Below are 24109 nucleotides of genomic sequence, written 5' to 3'. Positions count from 1 at the left end.
TTGTAGGTGAGGAGGGCGGGCGGGCGGCGCGGGAGCCCCTTTCGCGTTCGAATTCGCGGGCGAGCGGTAGGCCTAGGGCGCCCCACGTGCTCGGCGGCTGCACGGCGCCCGCAGTCCGCCTCTTTCTGCTCTATTTCTGGCCATCTGCTCCTCCCGCGGCCGCGAGCAGCAGCCGGGCGGGCGGCGAGGCGAGAGGTAAGGGCGTGGGCGTGGAGGAGGGGCTGCGGGCGGGCGTGCGGGGCATTGCGGCCGAGGGGCAGGTGGTGATGAGAAACAGCTGACGGCGAGGACCGGCGCCCGCCATGCCCAGGCTCGCTGCCCTCCTGCCCGGCCCTCGTGCCCAGCCGCCGCTGCCCACGCGTGGCCTCCGCGCCGGGCACTCGACGCCCTGCCGCCCCGCGTGCCCAGGAGAGGAGTGCCCGGCGGGAGAGGAGGGCACGAGGCTGCAGGACGGGCATGGCCGGGCATGGCCGCAGTGGGACTGGGTACGTGTCGTGGGCACGGCTTGCGGCGGGCGGCTTGGCCTCGGCGCCGCCAACGGCCTCAGCCCACTTGCCGCCCCGAGACGTGCCCAGGAGCCCTGCTGGGCCTCCAGTGCAGTTCTGGGCGCCGAAGTGAGCAGTTTGTGGTGTGTATTTCTGGGCACGCAGTGGTGGTGTCCTGCCCCGCGAAGGGTATTCTGGGCGCCTCGCGGCGAGCGGCTGGCGCTCGGCGTCCAGGGAGCAAAAGCTTCCTGAAGGCGTGGGAGGCGGGACTTGAAGGCCCTGTTAGTGTTGGCTCGAGGCGCAGGGTTCCGGGAAGCGGGCCTCGAGGTCCTGCTCGGCTAGGAGGCAGGACGCGCCTCCCGGCTGGCGAAAGGGGCTGGGACGCCGCATTGGGAGATCCCGATCTAATGGCAGCATGTTGTGGCCCGGGACCGTTCGTGTGGGGGCTAGAGGTGGACAAGTAACGTTTGCATCCCGTGTGTGTGTGTGGTACGTGTAACTTCCTGAAGGGATCCCATGTGGTTGTGGTGGTAGGCCTGTGGAGGAGGACATTCGCTGCCTTGGGGGCCTGGAGGTGCCCATGCGGGTTCATGGTAGGCCTATCAGAAGCTGGCTTGATTTGTAAGCCTGCTGGATGTATCCTGTGGCTCCAAGTAGGCCTAGTGGAGCAGACCATGTGGTTTGTTTATGGTAGGGAGCTGGTATGTGCCATGTGGTTGCATGTAGGCTTATGAAATGATTCCCATGTGGAGTAGGTTTTGTTTGGGTTCCATTGCCCTTGGAATATTTATAACTACCTGCTTATAGGAAAATTAAGCAAACCAAATTCCTTTAGTTGTAACTATTTCCGAAGCGTGACTACGTGGGTTGCTGCGACCCCTGCCCTACACTAGTTTGCAGAGGCAACAAGTTTTTTCGTAGCGAGTAGTTTTGTGATAAATTTCAAGGGGAGTGTGCAAGATGTGATATATTATAGTGTGGCAGTTGTTTGTTGATTCATTGGCCCTTGCCTTGATTGCGCATGTGTGCGAGAACATAGATTTGGATATGGTATTTCTTTGACTTCTATAAGCTTTTCTTTATTAAAGTATGGGAGATGAAGGCATGCTACATACTTGACTATTATATTTGTTGCATTTGGTGTAATTAATTGCATGAAAGTAAAAAAAAAAAATGAAAATGTGCTCGTCTATCAGAAGCATTTAAATAGCATGCCAAGATCAATTTCACTCGAGGATAGCACTGGTCTAGAAATTGAGGCAGTGGGTATAGGGGCTAAACCTTGTTGGCAGGATGGTTTTTGGTTTATACTGCAGCCATTGGGGTTCAAAGCTTTGGATGGATTCATGTATTCATTAGTTTGAGTTGGAGACTCTTAAAGGCAGTTTTGTAAACCTTACCAAAATTTTAGTAGTCTCGTCATTTTGCACCCTTATTTGTTACCGAGAGTGATGCACTCTAGAGACTCGTAAAACCAAGGTTTCATCTGAACCGAAAATAGACCTAACCTCTACTACCTACTGGTTATTCCCAAAAAGGGGGAATGGGGCAAGCCTCTTCTAACCCCTTTCTTAGCACTTTGTGACAACTTATAGAAAAGGAACATTGAGAACTGTGTGGAGGGTTTTGAGCAGTGATATACAGCAGATATTTACCGCAAAAGGATGCATGTGGCCGCAGAAGTTGTACATAGTTTCTCTTGTATTTCTTATGCTCTATAAGACGGCAGTGTCAAGTTTCCTGTTCGTTGCTCCTGGTAACATAACTTGCCTTGAATTTTGTTCATTTTCTCGTATTTTTTAAAATAGAAATTGCCCAGATTACATTTGTTTAATGATTTGATAGTCTTGGCATGCAAGATTAAGGGCCTACGAGATATCAACTCGAAAGTTTGGGGCTGTAGCTAAATGCATAGTTCTTGCCAATTTAACACAGTAGCAACAGGTAGGTGTTGAAATAACTTGTTAAAATACATAATTAGAATACATAATTGAAAATTTTAACTTACACTTGTGATGGCAGATGAGTTTGATGGGAATTGATTAAAGCAAAGTAGATTAGGAAAGCAAGACTGGAAATGTAAAAGGCCACAAAGTGAAAAGGCAAGAAATACTTGGATTAGTATGCAATCTCTTTTCCAGCCGATTTGATCATTGGGGGCAGGAGTGGCAAGAACTGTTAGGCAACAGTGTTAAGTGGTAAAGTGAGATGATCTAGTAATTGTTGGATATGCAGAAAATGAGGGTTAGTCATATTTTTCCAATGATAGTTAAGAACTCTGGCTATGTGAGGGTGTTGTGAACTTGGTATGAGCAATGATATGCAGTGGATACTTTCTTGTATTAGATGACGCTGTACATTTGACTATTTTATGCTCTTTAAGATGGCAGTCTCCATTTTCCTGTCTGTGCTTTGCTCTTGGTAACAGTAACCCATAATGACCTTCAGTTAAAGAAAATGTCATGATTATTTCATGGTGATGCTTGAAATAATCCTGGCAAGCAAAAACTATAGAAAATTAATATAGGTTGAACAATTGCCATGTAGTGTTGAATAAAATAAGCTCTTTTCCATAATAAAATAATGGTTTTTTTGGATTTCTTGATTTTGGCTCTTCTCAGCATGTGATTTAGCTAGATCTGTGTACTTTCTAGATCTGTACCCAAAGAAAGGTGATGTAACATGTAGAAACCAGAAGTGTTCAGTGTTATTGAGGGCTTGAAGAGTGATTAATTGTAGTTTTGAAATTACATGGATTAGGGTTATCTATTTCATTTGATTAAATAAGAAAGAGCAAAGTAAAATACAGGTATGTGTGTAATGTATATGAACCTCACTATTTTTTACATATATTTCATAGTGAAATAAAGTCGACTAAGTATAAAAAGTGAAAAGGACTTAAATTTTTCTTGGGGGGAGGAAAAGTTTAAATTTATATGGAAGTAGGATAATTTTTGATTGTGGGGATGTTTTCTTAATTCAAACTGTTAAAGAAAATATCAAGGGCCTTGCTTCATGGAACAGTCTTCTTTGCCCACTAACACTAGATGGCATATATGCATGCCATAAAACTCTTAACCCATTGTATCTGGATGCTTTACTGCCATCATGTGGCCCATATGCCACTGGTCATGGATCCTGGGCATGGAAATGGCATCCTCCCAGGAGCTGGGACTCTTCCAGTCATGGTTCATGGACAGTGCATTTCATACTTGCTTATCAATGGAAATAATGCAAAATATCTTCCTAAATGCCTTGCAAATCTAATCACCCTCAGAGATATTTGTACACCTGTGGTGAGTCTCCCTGTCACCCAAACCTTAAGCCAAAACATTCACTAAGGCAAGTTTGTCACCCTGGCCCACAGCCAAATTTTTCCATGATGGCATGTTCATCACCTGACCCTCCAGCCAAATTTTTTCACGAGGTGAGGGTCAGGTCATCTCGATTGTAGGGTTTCAGCCAATATGTGGTGGGAGCTATCCATGCCATAGTAGCTGTACTTGCAATTTTTTTTTTTTTTTTTTTTTTTTTTCCTGTCTGCAGTTATTGAAGATGTAACTCCAAAAGTCTCTCTATCGTGTTGTGCAGCCAAAATTGCAGGCCTTTAGGAAAAATTGTCCTAAATGAGGGAAAAAAACACCAGGGTTAGTAGAAAAGTAACCTGTTAATTTTTAAGAGTATAGGAAGTCTTGTGAACTCGTGAAGCTGTAAAAAATCCTTAAAGCCTGGCTGATGAAGTGATATCCTCTTTTCTCCCCCCCCCCCCACACCCCCCTTAGAATTTGTTCTGAAATTCAATTTTGTTCTAATAAGACTGACAATTGCTGTAGGGTGACATCGCCTTCTCCTTAGCGAGTGTGAGCGGTGTGTCTGTAATTGATAAAAACAGAGTAGAGAAGATGCACAGGGAGAATGAGTGGTGGAAGGATGGCCTTGCATCACTAACCTCTTGATCTTTGCTGAAGGATATGTAACTAAATATTCGCCTTACAATGTTCTGTAATATGGAGGAGTGAAAATTGTCATTACCATTTATTAGTACGCAGTGCCATAATCCTCGAAGATGGGGACTGTTGAAAGCTGCTACCGTTTTTTTTTACTTGTATCTTCATATTAATACAAGTGCCATTATAGTACCAGATTTATTGGTTTACTATGATCCCCTTCATACGGTGACGAGGCTCGGCAGCCAATTTTTAAGAGCTAAAGAGCAGTTGAAACTTCAAATTCTTTAAGGTATCAAAGGGACTTACCATTTCTATGCAGTTTTGATTGCCTAGGTGTAGGCTATTGTGCATTGTGCTTCTTAAAGACAATGGGGTTGCCAGTTTCTTAGATCTATAATGCACCTGTCACATGGTATGAAGATCCCTAATTTTCAATGAATATTTACTTTTATATATAAAGTTGCTTGTTGACTTGGTTAGTCATGATAGTTTTAAATTAAGGTAATGTATAAAGTGGGATCGAATGGTGAATCAAAAGTAGTGTACATTGGGAAAGCTATGTAAGAATATTACCTAGTTATTTTGATATAGCATGAACCCAGGAGAACAAAGCTGTTTTCCCATGCCTTAACATTTTTTCATAACTTGGTCTTGTGATAAATCCTGTACTTCCTATGTTTGTTAAAGCCACATGCCATCCCTACCCCCCATTCCTCATTAAGTCTTCAAGCCTGATTTCTGCCTTATCTGTTTGAATCAGACATTACAACAATGCTTCTACTTTCGCTGAACAGATGTTGTGCACCTTGTGGAATGCCATGTGTGCGACAGGCATGGGAGTTAGCAGGCTGTAGTGACCAAGAGGAGGAAGCAGCAGTTCTTTTCATATAATAGAATTTGGTCAAATTTTCAATGTAGTGCAGTTCCCACTTAAACTATTTCTCAAATCCAGTAATGTTTATGGTGGCCTTGTCCAACCATACAGCATAAAGCACAAGTAGCTAGTAGTATTAATAGCTTGTTAAACAAGTACAAGGCTGGTGACAAAATGGTAATTCTGGTAGTGAGTTCTTCCAGCCCATTTACCTTGGCCTTTGCTATTACTGCATTACTACTTTATAAAAGGAAATCTTATCTGAATTTGCTTATTTACTATTGGGCAAATTTTAATGCTAAGTGGACTGTTAGGACATTTCTTAATGTAATTGCTGTGTAATTGCTTATTGATGGTGTAAAGTAAGCCTGTAACCCACGGGTAGCAGTCAGTGACCACAGTCGGTCACCCTAGTCATGGCAAAACCTTTTGTTCATGTGCAATGACTCTATTTGCCCCCTAGCTTTTTTCTGGCCAGGTGAGGCTGCCATCTCAACCCCTTCAGTTTGTATGCCATTTTTTCAGTACCACCAAGTTATTATGTAAATGCTCTATTATAATTGGTTGCTCAAATGCTTAAGGAGTACTTCATCAGATTGAAGTAAAACTTTGATTTTGATAATTTTACCTAAAGTGAATACAGATATGTTAAGACTGATCTATGCATTAAATGCATCTTGCCCTATTGGTAATGAATTTGTGTGAAGTTAGTTTTCAGACCTCATGCTTTTGAAAAATGTATTGGTAAACTGTGAGTAACCATAGTTTCTCTGGATGCAAAAGTATATGTAAACAAATATCTTTCTTTATTAGAATAACCTTTTTAGGAATTTTAGTTGAACATGAAATAGTTAGTCATTCCCAACAAGGACAGCCACTTTGTACAGAGAGCACTTTCCATTTTCTTGCTACTGGAGGTGCATACAGGGAATGGCTATGGCATCTTAGGCCATGGTCAAAAGTCTGTCCACATGAGGTGGCATGATTGGCAGGCAAGAGTAGGAAGGGCCTCACAGGCAGGCAAATTGCATAATATAAGCAAATACTGTTGCCTGTGACATCACTTGTGCCTCCCAATCATGCCTTCTTTTATGGACAGGCCATAAGATTAGACAAATTTACCATGATGAAACTTTACAAATTATATAATTTAGGTTGGAGGCATTGGGGTAAGTTTTGAAGGGTGGCTGGAATATTTGCTACCTTTCACTAGCACGCCCATAGAGAAAATCCTGTTAACAGTTATAGATACTTTATAGTGGAAAGTATTTACTGGAAATAGGGGACATGTTAGCTTTGCTTTAGGTGGAATGATTTATTTTAGAATTGACTCAGAAATGCTCACTCTTGAAACTAGCTTTTGTCTTGAAAGAATTGTCATGGGATGAACTTTTTTTTTTTTTTTTTTTTTTGTCCAGAATACATAGCCCAAAAGATTAGTTAAATATTTTTCATAATGTTTTGGACAAAGGAAGGTATATAATATTAACTGGAAACTTTGGTCCTGTGGAAATTGAATGAGGTTAGGAGAGCAAAAACTTTGGTTACTAACAGAAAATATGCTAAAGCATTTGAGACCTACAAAATAAGCAATCGATATTAAATGTTGAATTGTAGATTACCCCACCCCCCTCCACTCCTAATAAGCATCTTTGCCATTAATCCTGAAATTTGTCAATCCTGGCATATTATATGATAAAATCCTTCCACTCCCCATACCATATCTATTCCCCCATCAGCCCCTTCTTCCTGAGCTAATGGGTGAGTGAAACTAATTTTGTATGTGGCAGTTCATCCACTCAAGCTACCCCATCTTTTCCTTGCCCCATTCCCTTTTTATTCTTTTGCAAAGTGAATTCTTGTATGTTCCTATCTATTGGGAGGTGTGGCTTGTTCATGTCCTGAGCATATGGTGGCAAAATGTGGATCTTGACCAGGGCCTAAATCGTGGCGGGGGGGGGGGGGGTAGGTTAGAGGAATTCCCGCTCTAAGAAGGGGGGAGGGGGTGGGGCAAGTAACTTCCTTGTAAAATTTTACAGCTATGCATATTGGTATCTTGAATGAAAAGTTTGATGCCATTAACGACTTGCACTTACAGATTTCTGCATTTCAGGTTATGTTGGCTAGAAAGTGTCAGAAAAGACCAGCACCACCATGGCTGGGCCGGTCACCGAATTTGTGGTGGGGTGGAACGTAGTCCAGACCCTGGGAGAGGGTGCCTTTGGAGAGTGAGTTCCTGTTTCATGTTGTTTGTGTGTATTACTCGAGTCTTTGCGAATGAATTGGATATCATTTTAGGAACTCCTCTTTATGTTCTATTTTATTATTGCAGAGTAAAATTACTAATCAATAAGGACACTGGGGAGGCAGTTGCCATGAAGATGGTTGACTTGGTCAAACATCCAGATGCAGCAGATGCTGTGCGCAAGGAAATATGTCTGCACCGCATGTTAAAACATGCAAACATCATAAAATTTTATGGTAAGTCAATGCATGTGAAGTGGGTTTACAGTGTATTAGAATAAAGAAATTTTGTATCAATATTTTTTTTAGATACAAAAATTAAGTCCATAATTTACCAGAGGTATCATTTGGAGAAAGCTATGTAGCAGCTGGAATTTTGACAAATGTGGCCAATGAATCTACTTGATACTACAAGTGTAGATAATACTTGTTGACCAAGTTCATTACACAGTAGTTATGGGAACACAACTACTGTGTAATTTTAACTTGGTCAGAGGGAACAAATTTACTGGAATTGCTTTAGTAGTAGCTGTAGTTTTATCATTAATTACCAATTATTAATTTAGGGTTTGATATCCAAAAAAGTTTGTTCACTTTTGATGTTGAAGCCTCAAATCTAATGACATTATAATTAGGTAATTTTTTTAAGGGCAATATGTTTTGCAGCATAATACACAAGTGCTTGGTTTAAATGCCGATACATTACTTATCCCTCAGGAAGTCGCCGTGAAAATTCAATGCAGTACATGTTCCTGGAATACGCTGCAGGTGGTGAACTGTTTGACCGCATTGAGCCTGACACGGGCATGCCTCCCCACCAGGCACAGAAGTACTTCAGGGAATTGATCAGTGGTGTGGTAAGTGAACCTTTGTTTTTACCCTAAATTTAGTTCAGCAATGTCATTAATGTCATGTCAGAGGACTAGAACTTCAGTTTTGTTACACAAATGGAACAAATTTCCCCTTTAACGGTACAGATGTCAGTGTTTTTTTACATTAAAGGCTGTCAGAATTTTTTTTTTTTTTTTTTTTGCTCCGAGCTCCATGATTTCTTCTTTCATCGACACTAACATCTCTCAGAATGAACACCCACCAGATGTATTTTAATATTTGATCATTAGATGTAATTTTGAATGAAAGTGAAATATTCCTGTAACTTTTTTTTTCTGTGTATATTTTACATTGTACAGATAATGTGTGTTGTCCTTGCTGAGGATGAACAAAGGCTGTTGGTGCATGCAAGGCAGGGTCTTTGGTATTACCAGGATGCATGTAAGAGAGATTCATGCGCCAGGTGTACCAAGGCACCTTACCTGTGCAAAAGAAGACGTTTGGAAGAACAGGGTATTTGTGCTGTAGTTTTTTTTCCTTGTAGCTTGTTCTTTGAAAGGCTTTAGTAAAGTTTCCTTTATCGTGGCAGGAATACCTCCATGGACGGGGTGTTACACACCGGGATCTCAAGCCAGAGAACTTGCTGCTTGACGAGAATGACCATCTTAAGATAACAGACTTTGGAATGGCCACTCTCTTCAGACACAATGGGAAGGTAAACTTTATTACAAGTTATTTTGCCATATCTTTTACAGTGCATGAAATTATTTTGGATTGATAAGCATGTCAATGAAAGAGGCTTTATCAACTTCATTTTTAATTTTTAGGAACGTGAATTGGATCGTCGTTGTGGAACAAAACCATACATGGCACCTGAAGTATTGCTGAGACCCTATAATGCCGAACCTGCAGATATTTGGTCTTGTGGAGTGATTCTTGTTGCACTGCTAGCTGGTGGTAAGTGCCGTTTTGTTAAAATGTAATTACTAATGAGCGCTATTAAACCTTACCTCCTTTTTTCCAAAGGAAGGACTTGATTTGGAATGGGTAAATGCATATCTATATCATAGGTTCAGCAACTTCAGTTTTCAATATTCTTCATTGAAGAAACCCTTTTAATAAATTTGCTCTGAAAAAATGGTGTTGAAAGTGACCAGGAAGACCCTGTGAGAACCCGCTTCTGCCTCGTCTTTGGTGATCTAGCTGTGTGAGAGATGAAAGACGTCATAAAGCTAGATTACCAAAGTCAGGGCTGAAACTCGATTCGCCAAGCACCAAAAGCCGTAAGTATAGTGTGAAGCCTATTCATCATTGAACACGAAAGAGCATATGTTAAAATGGAAGAAGGGAAATCTGAGGTAGAGGGTAATGAATATCATGCAAGGATAGTTTAAAGTCCTTGTTTACATAAATTCTTAATAGCTTGTTTATTCACTCAATATTGAACGTTTTAAGGTTTGTAAGGCAATAGCTCCACTTTCAGATCCCCATAATAGTGGTGTCAGCCACATCTTGACAGCTGTGGTCTGGACTGTAATGAAATCCTCCATACATATGTAACAACTGAATAGAACTGAATATAATGGTTAAACGAGTTTGAAAATTACTTTATACATAGTTTTTCTCCTGTAAAATATGCTAGTAGAAAATTTTACAAATGCCCTAGAATTTGTCATAGATATGAACAGTCTGGAAAACAAACATTTGCTTTCAGGCAAAAATTAATTTTTGAGGTTAAGATTTACAATTGAAAGGTTGACTGGCTGAATGCAAGATGCATAAGCAAGATTTAAAATTCCACCAACCTGACAAGAGCATCTTTGCCCTTACAGTGGCATTAATAACCACATGGCCCAAGTTACTGGTCTGTGGAGTGCCAAGTTAAATATTTTATAGAGTTGCAGGATTTTAGCTTTGGGAGTAAGGTTTGATAGGTGGCTGCAATATTGCTACCTTTAACTAGCACTCCCATATAGAAATTCCTGTTGACAGTAATAAATACTCTTTTAGTGTAAAGTGTTTTACTGGAAATGGGAACATGTTTGCTTGTGTATTAGGATTATTAATTCAGGTTAATCTATCACTTGGAAATGCTACCACTTTGTCTATGAAGGAAGTTTCTAATAAAAGATTTTTAATCCCTACAGAATTGCCATGGGATGAGCCAACTTTTTCTTGTCCAGAATACACGGCCTGGAAAGACCGAGATTGTAGATTGTTCACAACCACACCTTGGACAAAGGTGGACAATCTGGCCCTCTCTCTTTTGCGCAAGGTAATTTATTTATCAAATTTCTTAGTTTTGAGTTTATTTGAATTTTTTTTTTAACCCTCATTCCCTGAGTGATACTCTGGCAATTTCTGGCAATGGCCAGACACTGGGCGAGGGAGTCTGTGAAATAAAGCCGAACGTCCTGCTTCAGGTGCTCTTGTGCATCTTCGCATGTTCAGGCATACCCTGCAGACCAAATGGTTTATGACACCGGTTCATATGACCTGTCCGGGTTGGGTTAAGGGTTAAGTTTTATAAAAATGCATGTGGAAAGAATATACCAATTGCACTATAACTTCTAACCTCGGTAGAGGTGTAAATGAGTGACTCTTCACGATGTATTTAACCTTTTCAAAAATGCAAATAATGTTTTCAAAAACCAGTTAAGTACATCTCTTGTATTGTGAAGATATTCATTCTCAAACCTTTTCTTGCAGTATTAAAAATGAACAAGGATTAGCAAATAGTATTAGATGGCATGGAAGCAAGTTAACTTTATTCCAAATTACTATATTTCTCACATGTTCAACTAGTGCAAACCTTTTTTCCATGATTCAGTAGTCTCTGGCAGGGCATAGACCTGGTGCTTCATTTTCAGCTTTGACCCTTGTAGTTATTCCTTACTATAATCACTTATAAACCACTTTTTTTTTTTTCAGGTATTGAACACTGTACCTAGGCATCGAGCAACAGTACCTCAGGTGAAAGCACATCAGTGGTTCACAAAGAACTACCACAAATCATCAGGTAAGGACAAGTTCTAGCTTTCATATATAAAAAGGCTAGACAAGTATATTGTAAGGAGGTAGTCTTGCATTAGTAGTCAAGGTTTGCAGGTTACACATGTTCCTGCTTAGCAAGTTAGCAGTAAGGGCTAGATGGGTGGCAGTTGTACAGTTTGCTTCTTATTCATATAGTAAGGAATTAGAATGAACACAATTTTTCCCTTATTTTCCATATGGCTCCTGAAATGCCAGCCAAGATGACATGAATGGAAAAATTGATGCAGCTGCATTCTCCACACTCCTGTGAAAAGGGTTGCAGCATCCAGTTTCGTGTAGAAATTGATACTTCATGGAACATGCTGATTATGAAAGTATGCGTATAATCGAGAATTGAAGGTTGAGGTGTCAGGTACTATGTGACTCTGCAGACCATTGCCATGCAGAGTTTCCAAGTATCTGTTATCTCTTCCTCTGACTGACACAAAATTTGTACCCAATGTTGAAGTACCATGTATGATTGACCTACGTAGACTTAGGATCGCTGCCCATGTACTGTAAAGACCCTTATGTTCACAACCGGCTAAGGTGTATGCAGAGCTGGAATTGGTTTGTCTGCTACTTTGCTTTGGTGGTTTAGCATTATGATGGTAGTAGAGAGTCCATAAAGCTAGATTACCAAAGCATGGAGGTGGGCTTGGTCGTCGAAGCCGCAAGTAGTTCGGTTGCAGTATCTTAGTGCTGGCATAAATTTTCCGAAAATGGACATCTGATACTGTGGAGCGAGGAAAGCAAGAGACTGGGAATGGTGGTGTCTTTGGTGATCTAGCTGTATGAGGGTTTAAATATCATATAGCTGGAACACCATGGGACATTACTGCTCCCATAAGCTTCGCAGCATTATAGTATTGTTGCAAATGTTTCCTGTTTACAAAGTGTTCCTTTATAGCGGCCAAAATGTAACCATTTATTTTGTTTCAGGTTTTGGACGCAATGCATCGAATGACAGCATGACCCCTACTACCAAGCGTGTGTGCAGTGAGCTTGAACGGGAAAACTCCTCGTTTTGTTTGGAAGACATGTCAGCACGGTTAGCATGTTCACAGCCAGAGGCCCCTACATCTGCTTCAATTAATACTGTTGTGAGTACCTTTACTTTTTGGAAGGTAATATTTACTTAATTTTAAACTCATAATTTACCAGATGAGGATAATGTTCAACATTTTTTTCCCCCCCAAATTATCTTGCTTTACAATTATTACTCCGTTGATAATGAATAATGGAATAGAAAATGGAAGAGATTAAGACCATTTGATAATGGCTAAATTTCTATTGGTCAGGGGGTATTAGGTATCTCTAGGTGGAAATATTGAGGCCGCGGGTTTGAGGATTTAATATTGGGGAAGCAAAACATTTCCTTGACATGTGCCTCTGGGCTTTAAGGAAATGTGATTAGTAGTTTTTACCAGTAGATTTCAATAATTAGAATGTACTTGCCTGGATTATATTATGGTAAACACTTAATTTCAGAATAATGGTCCTAATGTAGAAAAGGGGGTTGTGAGCTTCTCACAGCCAGCCCAACCTGACCAGCTGTTGCTTTCCTCTCAACTTACTCAAAGTACACAAGCAAGTCAGACACCACTGCAGAGGCTTGTGAAACGCATGACTCGCTTGCTTGTAAGGACCAACTTGGAGGACACCCTTACTCACCTGGAAGCATTGTTCAACAAGATGAACTACACTTATCGTATGCACAATATCAATGTTGTAAGTATTGGAGGTTTTTCCACAATTATTATGGATTAGTATTTGTGGTAAATTGTCTCTTGGTGAGATCATATATTCTAAGAAGCATTTTCCTTTTTTCAGCTTACTGTAACCACTCTGGATCGACGTGGAGCTCAACTTGTGCTGAAAGCAAGCATACTGGATATGGGCCAGCATATTCTTGTGGATTTCAGGCTTTCAAAAGGATGTGGATTGGATTTTAAGAGACATTTTCTGCGAATTAAAGAGGGTTTATCTCATATAGTAATCAAGGGTCCTGTAACTTGGAATATGGCTCTAGCAACAAATATGCTACCAGCCTAATTTGACCCAGACTGAAATTTTGAAGTCTTTCAAAATTTATATGCTGAATGTTACTCATGCTTGTGTAAGATGTAAAGTATTAGTCTGTAATGAATAAGCTATGATTTATACTCGCTTAAAGTATAAAAGGGTTTGATATTGAATGGGTTTGATATTGAATGTGTGATTAACTTCGAAAGGATCTGAATGCAAGACTAGTATGCCTGTAATAATTTTTCCGTCTAGATTAAGCATTTGGTTAACTTGAAAGGTGACCTCCCAGTAATAGTAGTAAGGCAGAATGTTCCAGCAACATTGGCTGCCTGGATAGGTAGTGAGTACCCATCTCAACAGTGTGCTGCGGTTGTAAGAGAAGTCTTGCTATTGACCAGCCTCCTCTCTACTCTCGCAGGCAGAATTCTAGTCTTTCACTGATGGGTGCTTGCTTGCTTTTACGAAAGTAAAAAAAAAAATTGTTCAATCATTCCATTTTCCAATAGAGGAAGAAAAACTTTGTTAACTTACTGTCAGTTAAAGAAATAATTTTTATTTTTATTTACAAGACTTTTATTATTCCTATTTTTTGGTGGCATAATATTTCAAAGATAGTAATTTTCTCTAGTCTAGTATAAATAAAAACATTAAAGTGTTCTTAGTTTATTTCAGTTGAATAAATTTGAAGGATTATCATGCAAACACTTGGGAGTAGAACTATAAATACCTATCCTCTAGCTTGTGTAGAGAGAGGGCATGTACTAAGCTTCGGCCCTGTCCACACGAGGGACAGTTAACACATGGGTAAAGACATCAGAAAGTATGGGCAGTCTCTTGGAATAGCCATGCCTGTTCCCTGTAACGGGTCTTTCCAGAGTGAGAATGTGAGGTTACTCTCTCACTTCTGACATGCCAATACCCTTGTGCCTATGCGGGCATTCCTTTGTGTGTATAGTAGAAATTTATTGGTGTGGTTTCATTGTTCAAAGTGTTGGTAAAATTTTCACCAGCTTTACTCATTTCGTTATTGATATGGTTAAGTTCAGTTAAATATTTCTGAATAGTGTAGCATGAAATATTTGATGAGTACATAAAACGGTTTCATCAACCATTGCTGAAGTTTTTCTAACTAGAGTAGAAATGATGTACATAACATAGTACAAAACTGGATAGAAAATTGAATTGACTTTTAAGAATGAAACTGAGTTTGTAACTTAAAAGAAATTTAAGTATTTATGGAATGCTTCCGTATCATATTAAAAAATAAGTATACAAACTGTGAAAAGCGCAAAAGTGAATACTGAAGGTATCCAGAAAATTGTGCCTGAAGCAGAATACCTTTCGAGATGATTCTTGCATTGAAGTAAACAGCTAATGGTGTTGACTCCAAATTACTGCATGATCAATCTAACCATGCAGTATAGTCGAGCATCAGCATTTGGATAAATTGCGTGATGCTTATTCATATCCTTTTTACTTGAAGCAAACTCATCTCGAATTACCCCTTGGCCTTGGCTGTATACTGGCCGATTATTTCCTGTAACCTGAAAAATGTGCAAAATTGAGTTTTATGAACTATTTACGTTAATGGAATTTGAAGGTGTAATTTGCTTCATATACCCCAGTTATGCTCTCGGTGATTGTCAAGGAAAATAAAACTGTATTTTTAGAAATTGATTTAGTTCCTTCCCAATTACGTCACCCCCTCCCCCCCCTTCCATTCCATGTCCGTGGATATCATGGGGGGGGGGGGGGGATAGGAGACGGCCTGAGGCCTTGGACCTCGGCCCTCGCCTCTACAAATTTTAGGGTCTTTTTTTTTTTTTTTTTTTCCCCTTCATACCCTTGTTCTGTCCACTTACTAATCGTTTACTCAAAACTCGTAATGCTGTGTAACCTTTGGTGCCTGGTATTTTTTTTTTTATACCTTTGTCCATTCTGGAAACCCATAAACATTGCCTTACGGAACAAAAAAAACTTAACCTTGGGACTTTGCTCCCACATCCCACCCTATCTCTGTATTATATAACCCGTTAATGACCTTTGATGTTGACGCGGCAGGGAAAAAATAGGCTTCCACACTAATTTTGTACGGTCGTCTGCTCCCCCTTTTCTTTAATCCCTGTACCCCCCCCCCCCAATCCTTTGCCCGTTGTTGTCGTGGGGGGGGGGGGGGGCTTAGGAGACGGAGACTGAGACCCAATGATGGGAAACGCCTCAACCTTGGGACTCAGCCATCGATATTCTATTGTCATGCCCACGTCCTCCCTACATGGACATCCCAACTTATCAGACATCCTTACAGAATCTCTCCCTTTCTGCTTTGACAACCTGTTTTCCTTCCTCAAACGCATATATATCCTTCACTTGATCTAACCCCTTTACATTACCTCATCCGACCCTAACCCATTCACTCACCAACTCCTTAACCCAGCTTTAACAACTAATCACTAACCCAACCATCCTTCACAAACATTAACTATAGTGCTATATGACCTTAGATGTCTAGCACATTTATTGCTTTTAACCATTAACCATTAATCCCTGTTGTCCACTCCCTAAGGTGTAAGCCTTGATGAAAGGATGAAAGGCTGGCTTTGTTTGTCAGAAACGTCAGGGTATTCCCTTGGTTAATTGCCTACAACCCCTTACTATAGCAATACCCACCTCTTTCAACAATGTCTCCCAAATACAAATAAGGCAAAGTGTCGTCTCGCATCCCTTCAGATAGTTCGCTTTGCAATAGTTACAGGAGTCCTAAGCTCTTGGAATGGCTACCCTGACCTTAGTCCTCCCTTAATACTTGTTCCGGAGCGGTTTCCACCACCCGGCGGATTGCCCATTTTACAAGGGTCGGTCAGACTGAAATCCTCTTGTTTGCCTGCGGCGTTGACAATGATGCAGCAGCAATACAAAACTCCCCCTCACCCCGTAAGTTCTACACTAATATTGCCATGATTACCCTGTCCGTCAATGTGAAAGGTTAGCGTTTTGGCCCTTCCTCCCAACACGAGCTCCACAGCCCGCAGTGCTTTTACGTTCCCAATATGGCCATGACCGTTCAATTTGCTCTGCACAACTTCACCCCATAATCCCATACTTGTCGCAGGGGGCTTTGGAGGCGGGGACTTCGGCCCAGTATATGGTATCACCCCTGCCTTGGACCCCCCCCCCCCCCCGCACACACATTCCTTGCCCGTTGTGTGTGTGTGGGGGGGGGGGGGTGAGCTTAGGAGGCGAAGCCTGGGACCCAATGCTGGAAAACTCCCGTGCCTTGGAACGAAGCCCTCGACTCGACTAATTTTAAATGGTCTCTTTTCCCCTCCTGCTTCCCCCCCCCCCCAACCCCTTCTACTATCCACTTCCAAAGGTGTGAGAGCCGTACTGAAAGGATGAAAGGCTGGCTGTGTCAATCCTGAACGGCCAGAGGGACTGTCTTCAATTCCAGATTCTATTGTCCTTTTCACGCTTTGATGCAGCCCGTACCTCTGCTTTCCCCCACCAATCCTCCCTTCACAGACCTCGCAACCTATCGAACATCCTTACAGAATCTCTCACTTTCTGCTGTTCTCCTTCCTCAGATGCATGCATATCCTCCACTTGATCTAACCAATTTACCTTGCCCAGCTTTAACCTTTTCAATATTAATCTAGATAGCTAACGTATAGCAACTAATCACTATCTCAACCGCTCTTCACTACCCTTTAAACCTTAGAGGTCTAGCATATTTATTTTGTTTTTAACCATTAACCTGCCTTGGACCTCGCCTCCACTAATTTTGCATGGGCTTTCATCTCCTTTCCTTTTGCCTTTCTTCCCCCCCAATCCCTTGCCCGTTGTTGTCGTGGGGGGGGCTTAGGAGGCGGAGACTGGGACCCAATGCTGGGGAACTCCCCAACCTTGGGACTCAGCCCTCGACTCAACAAATTTTGCATTGTCTTTTTTTCCCCCCTCCTACTTTTTCCTTTCTGTCCCTTCACCAACCCCTTCTACTATCCACTTCCTAAGGTGTGAGAGCCGTGCTGAAAGGATGAAAGGCTGACTTTGTGCCAGTCCTGAACGGCCTGAGGGAGCCATGGGCACGGTATTCCCCTGCTTTAGTTGTCTAGCCCTTACCCCTCAAGGGACCCTGAGGGGTGGACCGTTTCTCTCCCCAACATACTCCAGGCTTATCATGGCCAACAATTTTATACCATTATTAGATAGCACATTTATTTTGCTTTAAACCATTAACCATTAACCATTAACCATACCATTATTAGAGGCAATGAGGCTTGCCTCTTCATCAAAAAGCTCCAATTCAAACTCGCCCGATTCCCTGACCCCAGGCTCTCCTTTGACCACGGCTCTGAACACTACAACTAATACCCCCTCAATGCCGACTAGTACAGTATCCACCCTAATCAACACCCCAGGAGACATTTCTACTCCCAACATGCTCAACTTCAATAACTATACCCCCACAACCTTCTTCATCAACTACCCCATCCTCCCTTATTACTACCTTACAACCTTATTGTCCACCTCCCCATAACACTACCTCCCTCAACACTACTCCCTCTTCCACATGCCCCCGTCCTTCTACTACCCCTATCTCTACAAAATTCTTAAATATATTTAGCCCAGCCAAATGGGACCGATTTCCGTGATCCCTCCCACAACTTCTCACACTTTCTGCTTTGACAACCTGTTTTCATTCCTCAAATGCATATACATCCTTCACTTGATCTAACCCCTATACATTACCTTACCCAACCTTAACCCATTTACTTGTCAATTCCTTTGCCCAGCTTTGACAACTAATCACTAACTCAACCACCCTTCACTACCATTTACTATAGTGCTACATGACCTTAGATGTCTAGCACATTTATGTTGCTTTTAACCATTAACCATTAACCATTGCCTTTCTTCTTCATCCCATGTTCTGTCCACTTACTAATCGTTAACTCGTGCCCTTTTCGCCACAAAACTTTATCTTAAGCTCTCTACTCCCTTAACTCCTCCCCCTTCTAACAACCAAACGCTATCGCTATATTTTGAATACGCCGCTAATGACCTTTAGATATTGAAGCGGCAGAAAATTTTCAGTAAATAAAATTCTCCTCTTTCCTGTTCCTTCTCTTCTCCATCACCACCTGTCCACTTATCCTAAACGTTCAATCACTTTCCATAATGCTTTATCATAACGCTATCGTTGTATTTTGAATACGCCACTAATGGCTTTAATTGTTGACAGGGCAGACATTTTCCAAGAAATAAATACCCCTCTTCCTCCTCGCTTTACCCATTGCAGACGATATAAACGTTTCACCACATCTACCACACCCTCCCCCCTATAAAGACCTTTGTTTTTCAGACCTCCCCAGCCAAAGGCACTTCAGAAACTGGAAGACATTCAAATAAATTATGACCCCAGATAAAACGTTTATACCTCATCCATCTTCTAATCTCTCCCATCCTCCCCTTTTCCCCCTACACTCCCTTCCAACACCTCTCGTTCTCCCCCTGCTTCATCATTCCCCCTTCCTTCCCCATTATCCCTTATGCTTCCCCTGGATACACATGGCACTTGTCACAACCCCCCCTTCCCTGAATTCTCTCCCTTCTTACATTTCTCCTGAAACTGATATAATCGCCCTTCAATCCTCTTTCTCCTCTTGCTAATTCCCACCTTACCCTAGTAACATCCTTGCAGAATCCCACGCTTCTTCCTTTGACAACACGGATCCATCACCTTGTTAATCCCTACGTTAGCCCATTTACTCGCCCTCTTTGCCCCTTTCAGAGCAATACTTTCCTGAACTGCTATACGCCTTTTCACTACACCTTTCAATGCTATTTTTGATGCCCTGCACATTTATTTTACTGTTATCATTAAGCATTTAACAGAAGCTTGAGCAACCGGACACCGCCTGGTGATTTCGCTCATCGTGCGCTTGGGCAATTTGACGGTCTGCTCGTTAAATGAGTTTATCCTAATCGTCAACTCATTTTTACCCTTTTTATCACAATAGTTCTTAATGATCTTTGATGTCCAGCACATTTATTTGTTTTGCTGATTAACCAGTCATGAGGTCCACATTACCGGACGACCCCCCCAATCCCTTGCCCGTTGTTGTCGTGGGGGGGCTTAGGAGGTGGAGACTGGGACCCAATGCTGGGGAACTCCCCAACCTTGGGACTCAGCCCTCGACTCAACAAATTTTGCAGTGTCTTTTTTTCCCCCTCCTACTTTTTCGTTTCTGTCCCTTCACCAACCCCTTCTACTATCCACTTCCTAAGGTGTGAGAGCCATGCTGAAAGGATGAAAGGCTGACTTTGTGCCAGTCCTGAACGGCCTGAGGGAGCCATGGGCACGGTATTCCCCTGCTTTAGTTGTCTAGCCCTTACCCCTCAAGCGACCCTGAGGGGTGGACCGTTTCTCTCCCCAACATACTCCAGGCTTATCATGGCCAACAATGAATAACCATTAACTATACCATTAAAAGAGGCAATTGCCTCTTCATCAAATAGCTCCACCAATTCAAACTCGCCCGATTCCCTGACCCCAGGCTCTCCTTTGACCACGACTCTGAACACTACAACTAATACCCCCTCCTCAATGCCGACTAGTACAGTATCCACCCTAATCAACACCCCAGGAGACATTTCTACTCCCAACATGCTCAACTTCAACAGCTATACCCCCACAACCTTCTTCATCAACTACCCCATCCTCCCTTATTACTACCTTACAACCTTATTGTCCACCTCCCCATAACACTACCTCCCTCAACACTACTCCCTCTTCCACATGCCCCCGTCCTTCTACTACCCCCATTTCTACAAAATTCTTAAATAATCTATTTAGCCCAGCCAAATGGGACCGATTTTTCGCGATCCCTCCCACAGCTTCTCACACTTTCTGCTTTGACAACCTGTTTTCATTCCTCAAATGCATATACATCCTTCACTTGATCTAACCCCTATACATTACCTTACCCAACCTTAACCCATTTACTCGTCAATTCCTTTGCCCAACTTTGACAACTAATCACTAACTCAACCACCCTTCACTACCATTTACTATAGTGCTACATGACCTTAGATGTCTAGCACATTTATTTTGCTTTTAACCATTAACCATTAATGGTTCCAAAGCTATGAAAATGTGCTCTACATCAAAAGTCATAACACTATGGGAAGGTGTAGCGAAAAAGGGAAAGAGGGGGTGAGCCGATTAAATTACGTCGAGGTTTGAGAATCTCTGAGGAAGGAAAAGCTGTCAAAGGAATTGGTAGGTTTCCGCAAGGATATTGATGGGAGGGTTAGGCAGAGGTTAGCGAAACGGGGGCTAAGGGGATGAGATCAAAGCAGTTTAAGGAGAAATGTCAGAAGCCGGGAGGATACAGGGAAGGGCACTGTTGTGACAATAGGGAGTCACGTACTTTCACGAGGGAGCGGAAGGGACAGCAGGGTAGGAAGGAAGGGTGTGCAGACGAAGCTGGTGTGTGTGTGGGGGGGGGGGGGGAGAGTAAGGGGAACATGAATATGAGGATGGATGGAATGAGGCAGAAATATTGGAGGGTGGATGAGGTATAGGTGTTTTGGTCAGTAAGGTACGTTTTGCTCGGTGCTATTATCGCTCAACGATGGTCATCAAACGATTATCTAGAGCACTAATTATTTGTTTCTGAATGGGGCTGTTTTGCTCAGACACTCAAACCCCGACGTATTTTAATCAACTCGCCCCCTCTCTTTTGAAAACTAGCAAACTGCCTATCTTACCCAGGGCTACCAATGCCGGTGTCCAGACATTCTAGTCTCCTCTTCCAATAATGTCTTCAAAAACAAATTCCCGTCTCGTCACGGTAACAAACTGTCCCGTTTACAACAAAAAATTGTCAAATTTTGGAGACAACTTACCCGCCTGCCTCATGAATTATGATGCAGTATCAGTACAATACTACTCCATATCCATACGAGCAGTGTCGTGAAGGCAACACCGCGATATTACGCTGTGCCACATCCACCCAAATCGCCAGATATCAGTCTCATTGAGAAAGTCTGGGCAACTACGGGCATAGACCTTCCCCCAGGTCACACTTGCAATCGTCATATCGTCGTTGTCCAAGCAATTACGCCAGTGGAGTGATTGCGCTTTGCAGACGGACGCCAGTTAACCCCTTGCCGACGGATACGACGGGTAGACACGTGCTTTGCCCACTGTTAGTACTTGTTTGATTGTTTATACACATAGATGGCTATACTTGTACTAAGTCACCAATGAGCCAGTTAGGAGTACTGCCCGTCTCTCCCGTTCACCCTTTTCTTTGATTTAGGAAATATTTTACATTATCTTATTTTGCTGTTACTAATATTAAAAAACATTATAATAATTATAATGTTTATAATAAAAATAACACCATCGATATCCATAGCACTAGTAAAAAACACGTTTTTCCCGCCAATGCAAATCACGTATGGTCACAAGGTCTACTAATTGACTCCTTTGTGGCTAAGCACTAGCAGAGCCATCTATGAGCAGACATTTCACAAAAAATATAGAAAATGGGCACAGCATTTTCCCCATTTTTTGTTCATTTTCCCCGACGGCATTGGGTTAACGGCGACATCAATGTCATTCGTGCCACGTAGACTTCCCAGCGTTCGCCAAGCTGGTGGCTGTAACACGAAATATGAATAGTATTATACATTTCAAAACTCTAATTTTTTTATATGTAGCTGAGCGAAGTGAACAAAAAAGAAAAAATAGCTATTTAGGGGCATATTAAGATATAATTGGATCGATATATGTATAATTAGTAGAAAAAGAAAAGGAAAGAAAAAGTTAAACTGTGGCCCTTGTGAGGGAGCAACCAAATATTGCTCCCGTCAATGAAAACAATATCAGATCGAGCTCACAGCACTTCTTCCAACCGTTTTCGTTGTATCATATTGTCAGTCAGAAAGAATATACAACTTTTTTTTACCGACGCACTTAATTATGCTAGCTTTAAAGATGTGTAACCGTTGTCTATTCAGCAAACAACTCATATCCTGCAATAGTACAAACCAATTAGCATCATAAATCACGATGTTGACCAACCAACAATTCGTTTTCATTTTCCCCGTCAGTAAAAACGTAACACATGCTGCCTTAAATCCATATGACATCATTACAAATTGCACGGGCCCTCTATCGGTAGAAAAACGGTATACATCAAATTCTGAAAACGCTAAACTATCAATCGCTTAACTTAATTAAGATCAGTAAAATAGTCGATACAGAAGCTGTTAAGTCAGGTCACACTTCCTAACAGCTGCGGCAGGTGAATAATAGGGTGATACAAATGGTTGTACTATGCGCAACTCAAGCATTTCGCCCATTTCCTTATTAAAGACACTAACAGAAATATAGGATGGGGCAAAGTTTCTAACAAACAGGCTCGGTTGTCTCGAGCTTAATTACATGTATTATAGACTTGGTATGGCCTGGTCTGTCGGTGATACCATCAGGTATTCAGAAGCAAGATGATTTAGCATCGTCTTTTGTTTTACCCTAAGATCACATCTTACAATGAAAGAATCACCATTTGTTGATTCCAAGTATATAGTTTTACTTAAATGGTCACTATCATTTTCACCCATTACATACATTTACAAATTTGCTCTTTTAAAATGCGGTTCCATCGGAAATATCGTTTCAACATATGGATGTCACGCACCTTACTCTGTCCACGATCTTTGATGGTTCAATATACTCCATTATCTTTCGTGCCTGCGACAGGATAAGGCCTTTCTTTTACATAATCATTTTATTGTGATCGACGGGCAAGAGAACAAGCACTTCAACATTCTCCTTTAACTTTTCATTTCTAGATTTGAAGTCATAAATGATTTTATGCGGCTAATTTGGCGCGTTCTCCAAACTAGTTTTCAAATCAAGGTATGTATTGGTAAGAATATTTTACTGCATTACCGATCTAATTTGACCAAAATTCGTTCAAAACAGCAAGAAATGGGCCTTTGAATTGTCTTCAATAAGGAGTTCAAATGCAGAAAACTTCATCGCGTCGGTCGTGATTTCCGTACGGGCGAAAATAACATGTATTCCATCCTCATACATGGTCAGAGATCAACTTTTAATATTACTTCCAGAACCACGACATTGCAATTCCGTGATACAGGGTTGTGTACAGCAATATCTAAATCTCGATCATCAAATCTGATCGAAACTGCGTTCCGCTATCCGGCAATCCGAGACAAAATCAGTCACGACGGCTTTGGGGAAACTCGTAGCTTACCTATCAGAGAACTTATCCGTCCTCGATCGGAACAAGGGCTGCGAGGCGATGTCGGACTTACAAAGGCAATAGCGACTCGTGGAAAAGGCTCAGAATGATTTTATCGGCACTTTGTGTGAGCGGACACATCACACGATCTACAATGCTCGACATCTGTTCCAAGCCAGAGAAAAATAATTGCTGGTGGCAATTCTTTACAATATGGACGTAATGTAAATTATATGTCAAAATTTATTCAATAAACTAAGGTGCCGTGAGGGGAGGGTTCACCTCGGTCTGCCCGGCAGGACAGAGCTGAAACTCGAGAAACTCAAGAGCACCGAGTGGACTTCCCGCGATCTTTTTCCTTTATTTGTAGTGCTACCATTCGTGTCT

General features: G+C 41.7%; 1 protein-coding gene across 5 annotated transcripts in view; it reads left to right on the top strand.

Annotated features, from left to right (window-relative positions):
• Window positions 1-15114, top strand: part of LOC125047115 (serine/threonine-protein kinase grp-like) — a 15265-nt gene extending 151 nt beyond the window's left edge. The window contains exons 1-11 of one of the 5 annotated variants that reach the window (XM_047645504.1): window positions 1-2; window positions 7423-7537; window positions 7642-7790; window positions 8271-8410; window positions 8974-9099; window positions 9212-9341; window positions 10532-10659; window positions 11316-11403; window positions 12360-12520; window positions 12909-13148; window positions 13251-15114. The exon at window positions 1-2 is cut by the window's left edge and continues 151 nt beyond it. In XM_047645504.1, the coding sequence (XP_047501460.1) occupies window positions 7464-7537; window positions 7642-7790; window positions 8271-8410; window positions 8974-9099; window positions 9212-9341; window positions 10532-10659; window positions 11316-11403; window positions 12360-12520; window positions 12909-13148; window positions 13251-13472 (1458 nt within the window). In that variant the 5' untranslated portion in view covers window positions 1-2; window positions 7423-7463 and the 3' untranslated portion in view covers window positions 13473-15114. Of the gene's footprint in view, window positions 7-31; window positions 196-264; window positions 629-7422; window positions 7538-7641; window positions 7791-8270; window positions 8411-8973; window positions 9100-9211; window positions 9342-10531; window positions 10660-11315; window positions 11404-12359; window positions 12521-12908; window positions 13149-13250 lie in introns of those variants that run through there. The other 4 variants (XM_047645254.1, XM_047645334.1, XM_047645424.1 and 1 more) reach the window with 4 other exon arrangements.
• Window positions 15115-24109: the final 8995 nt, after the last annotated feature.

This window comes from Penaeus chinensis, chromosome 1 (genome assembly GCF_019202785.1).
Source record: "Penaeus chinensis breed Huanghai No. 1 chromosome 1, ASM1920278v2, whole genome shotgun sequence".
NCBI lineage: Eukaryota > Metazoa > Arthropoda > Malacostraca > Decapoda > Penaeidae > Penaeus > Penaeus chinensis.
The sequence above is the reverse complement of the archived record's forward strand: the minus strand, read 5'-3'. Positions and strand labels throughout refer to the sequence as shown.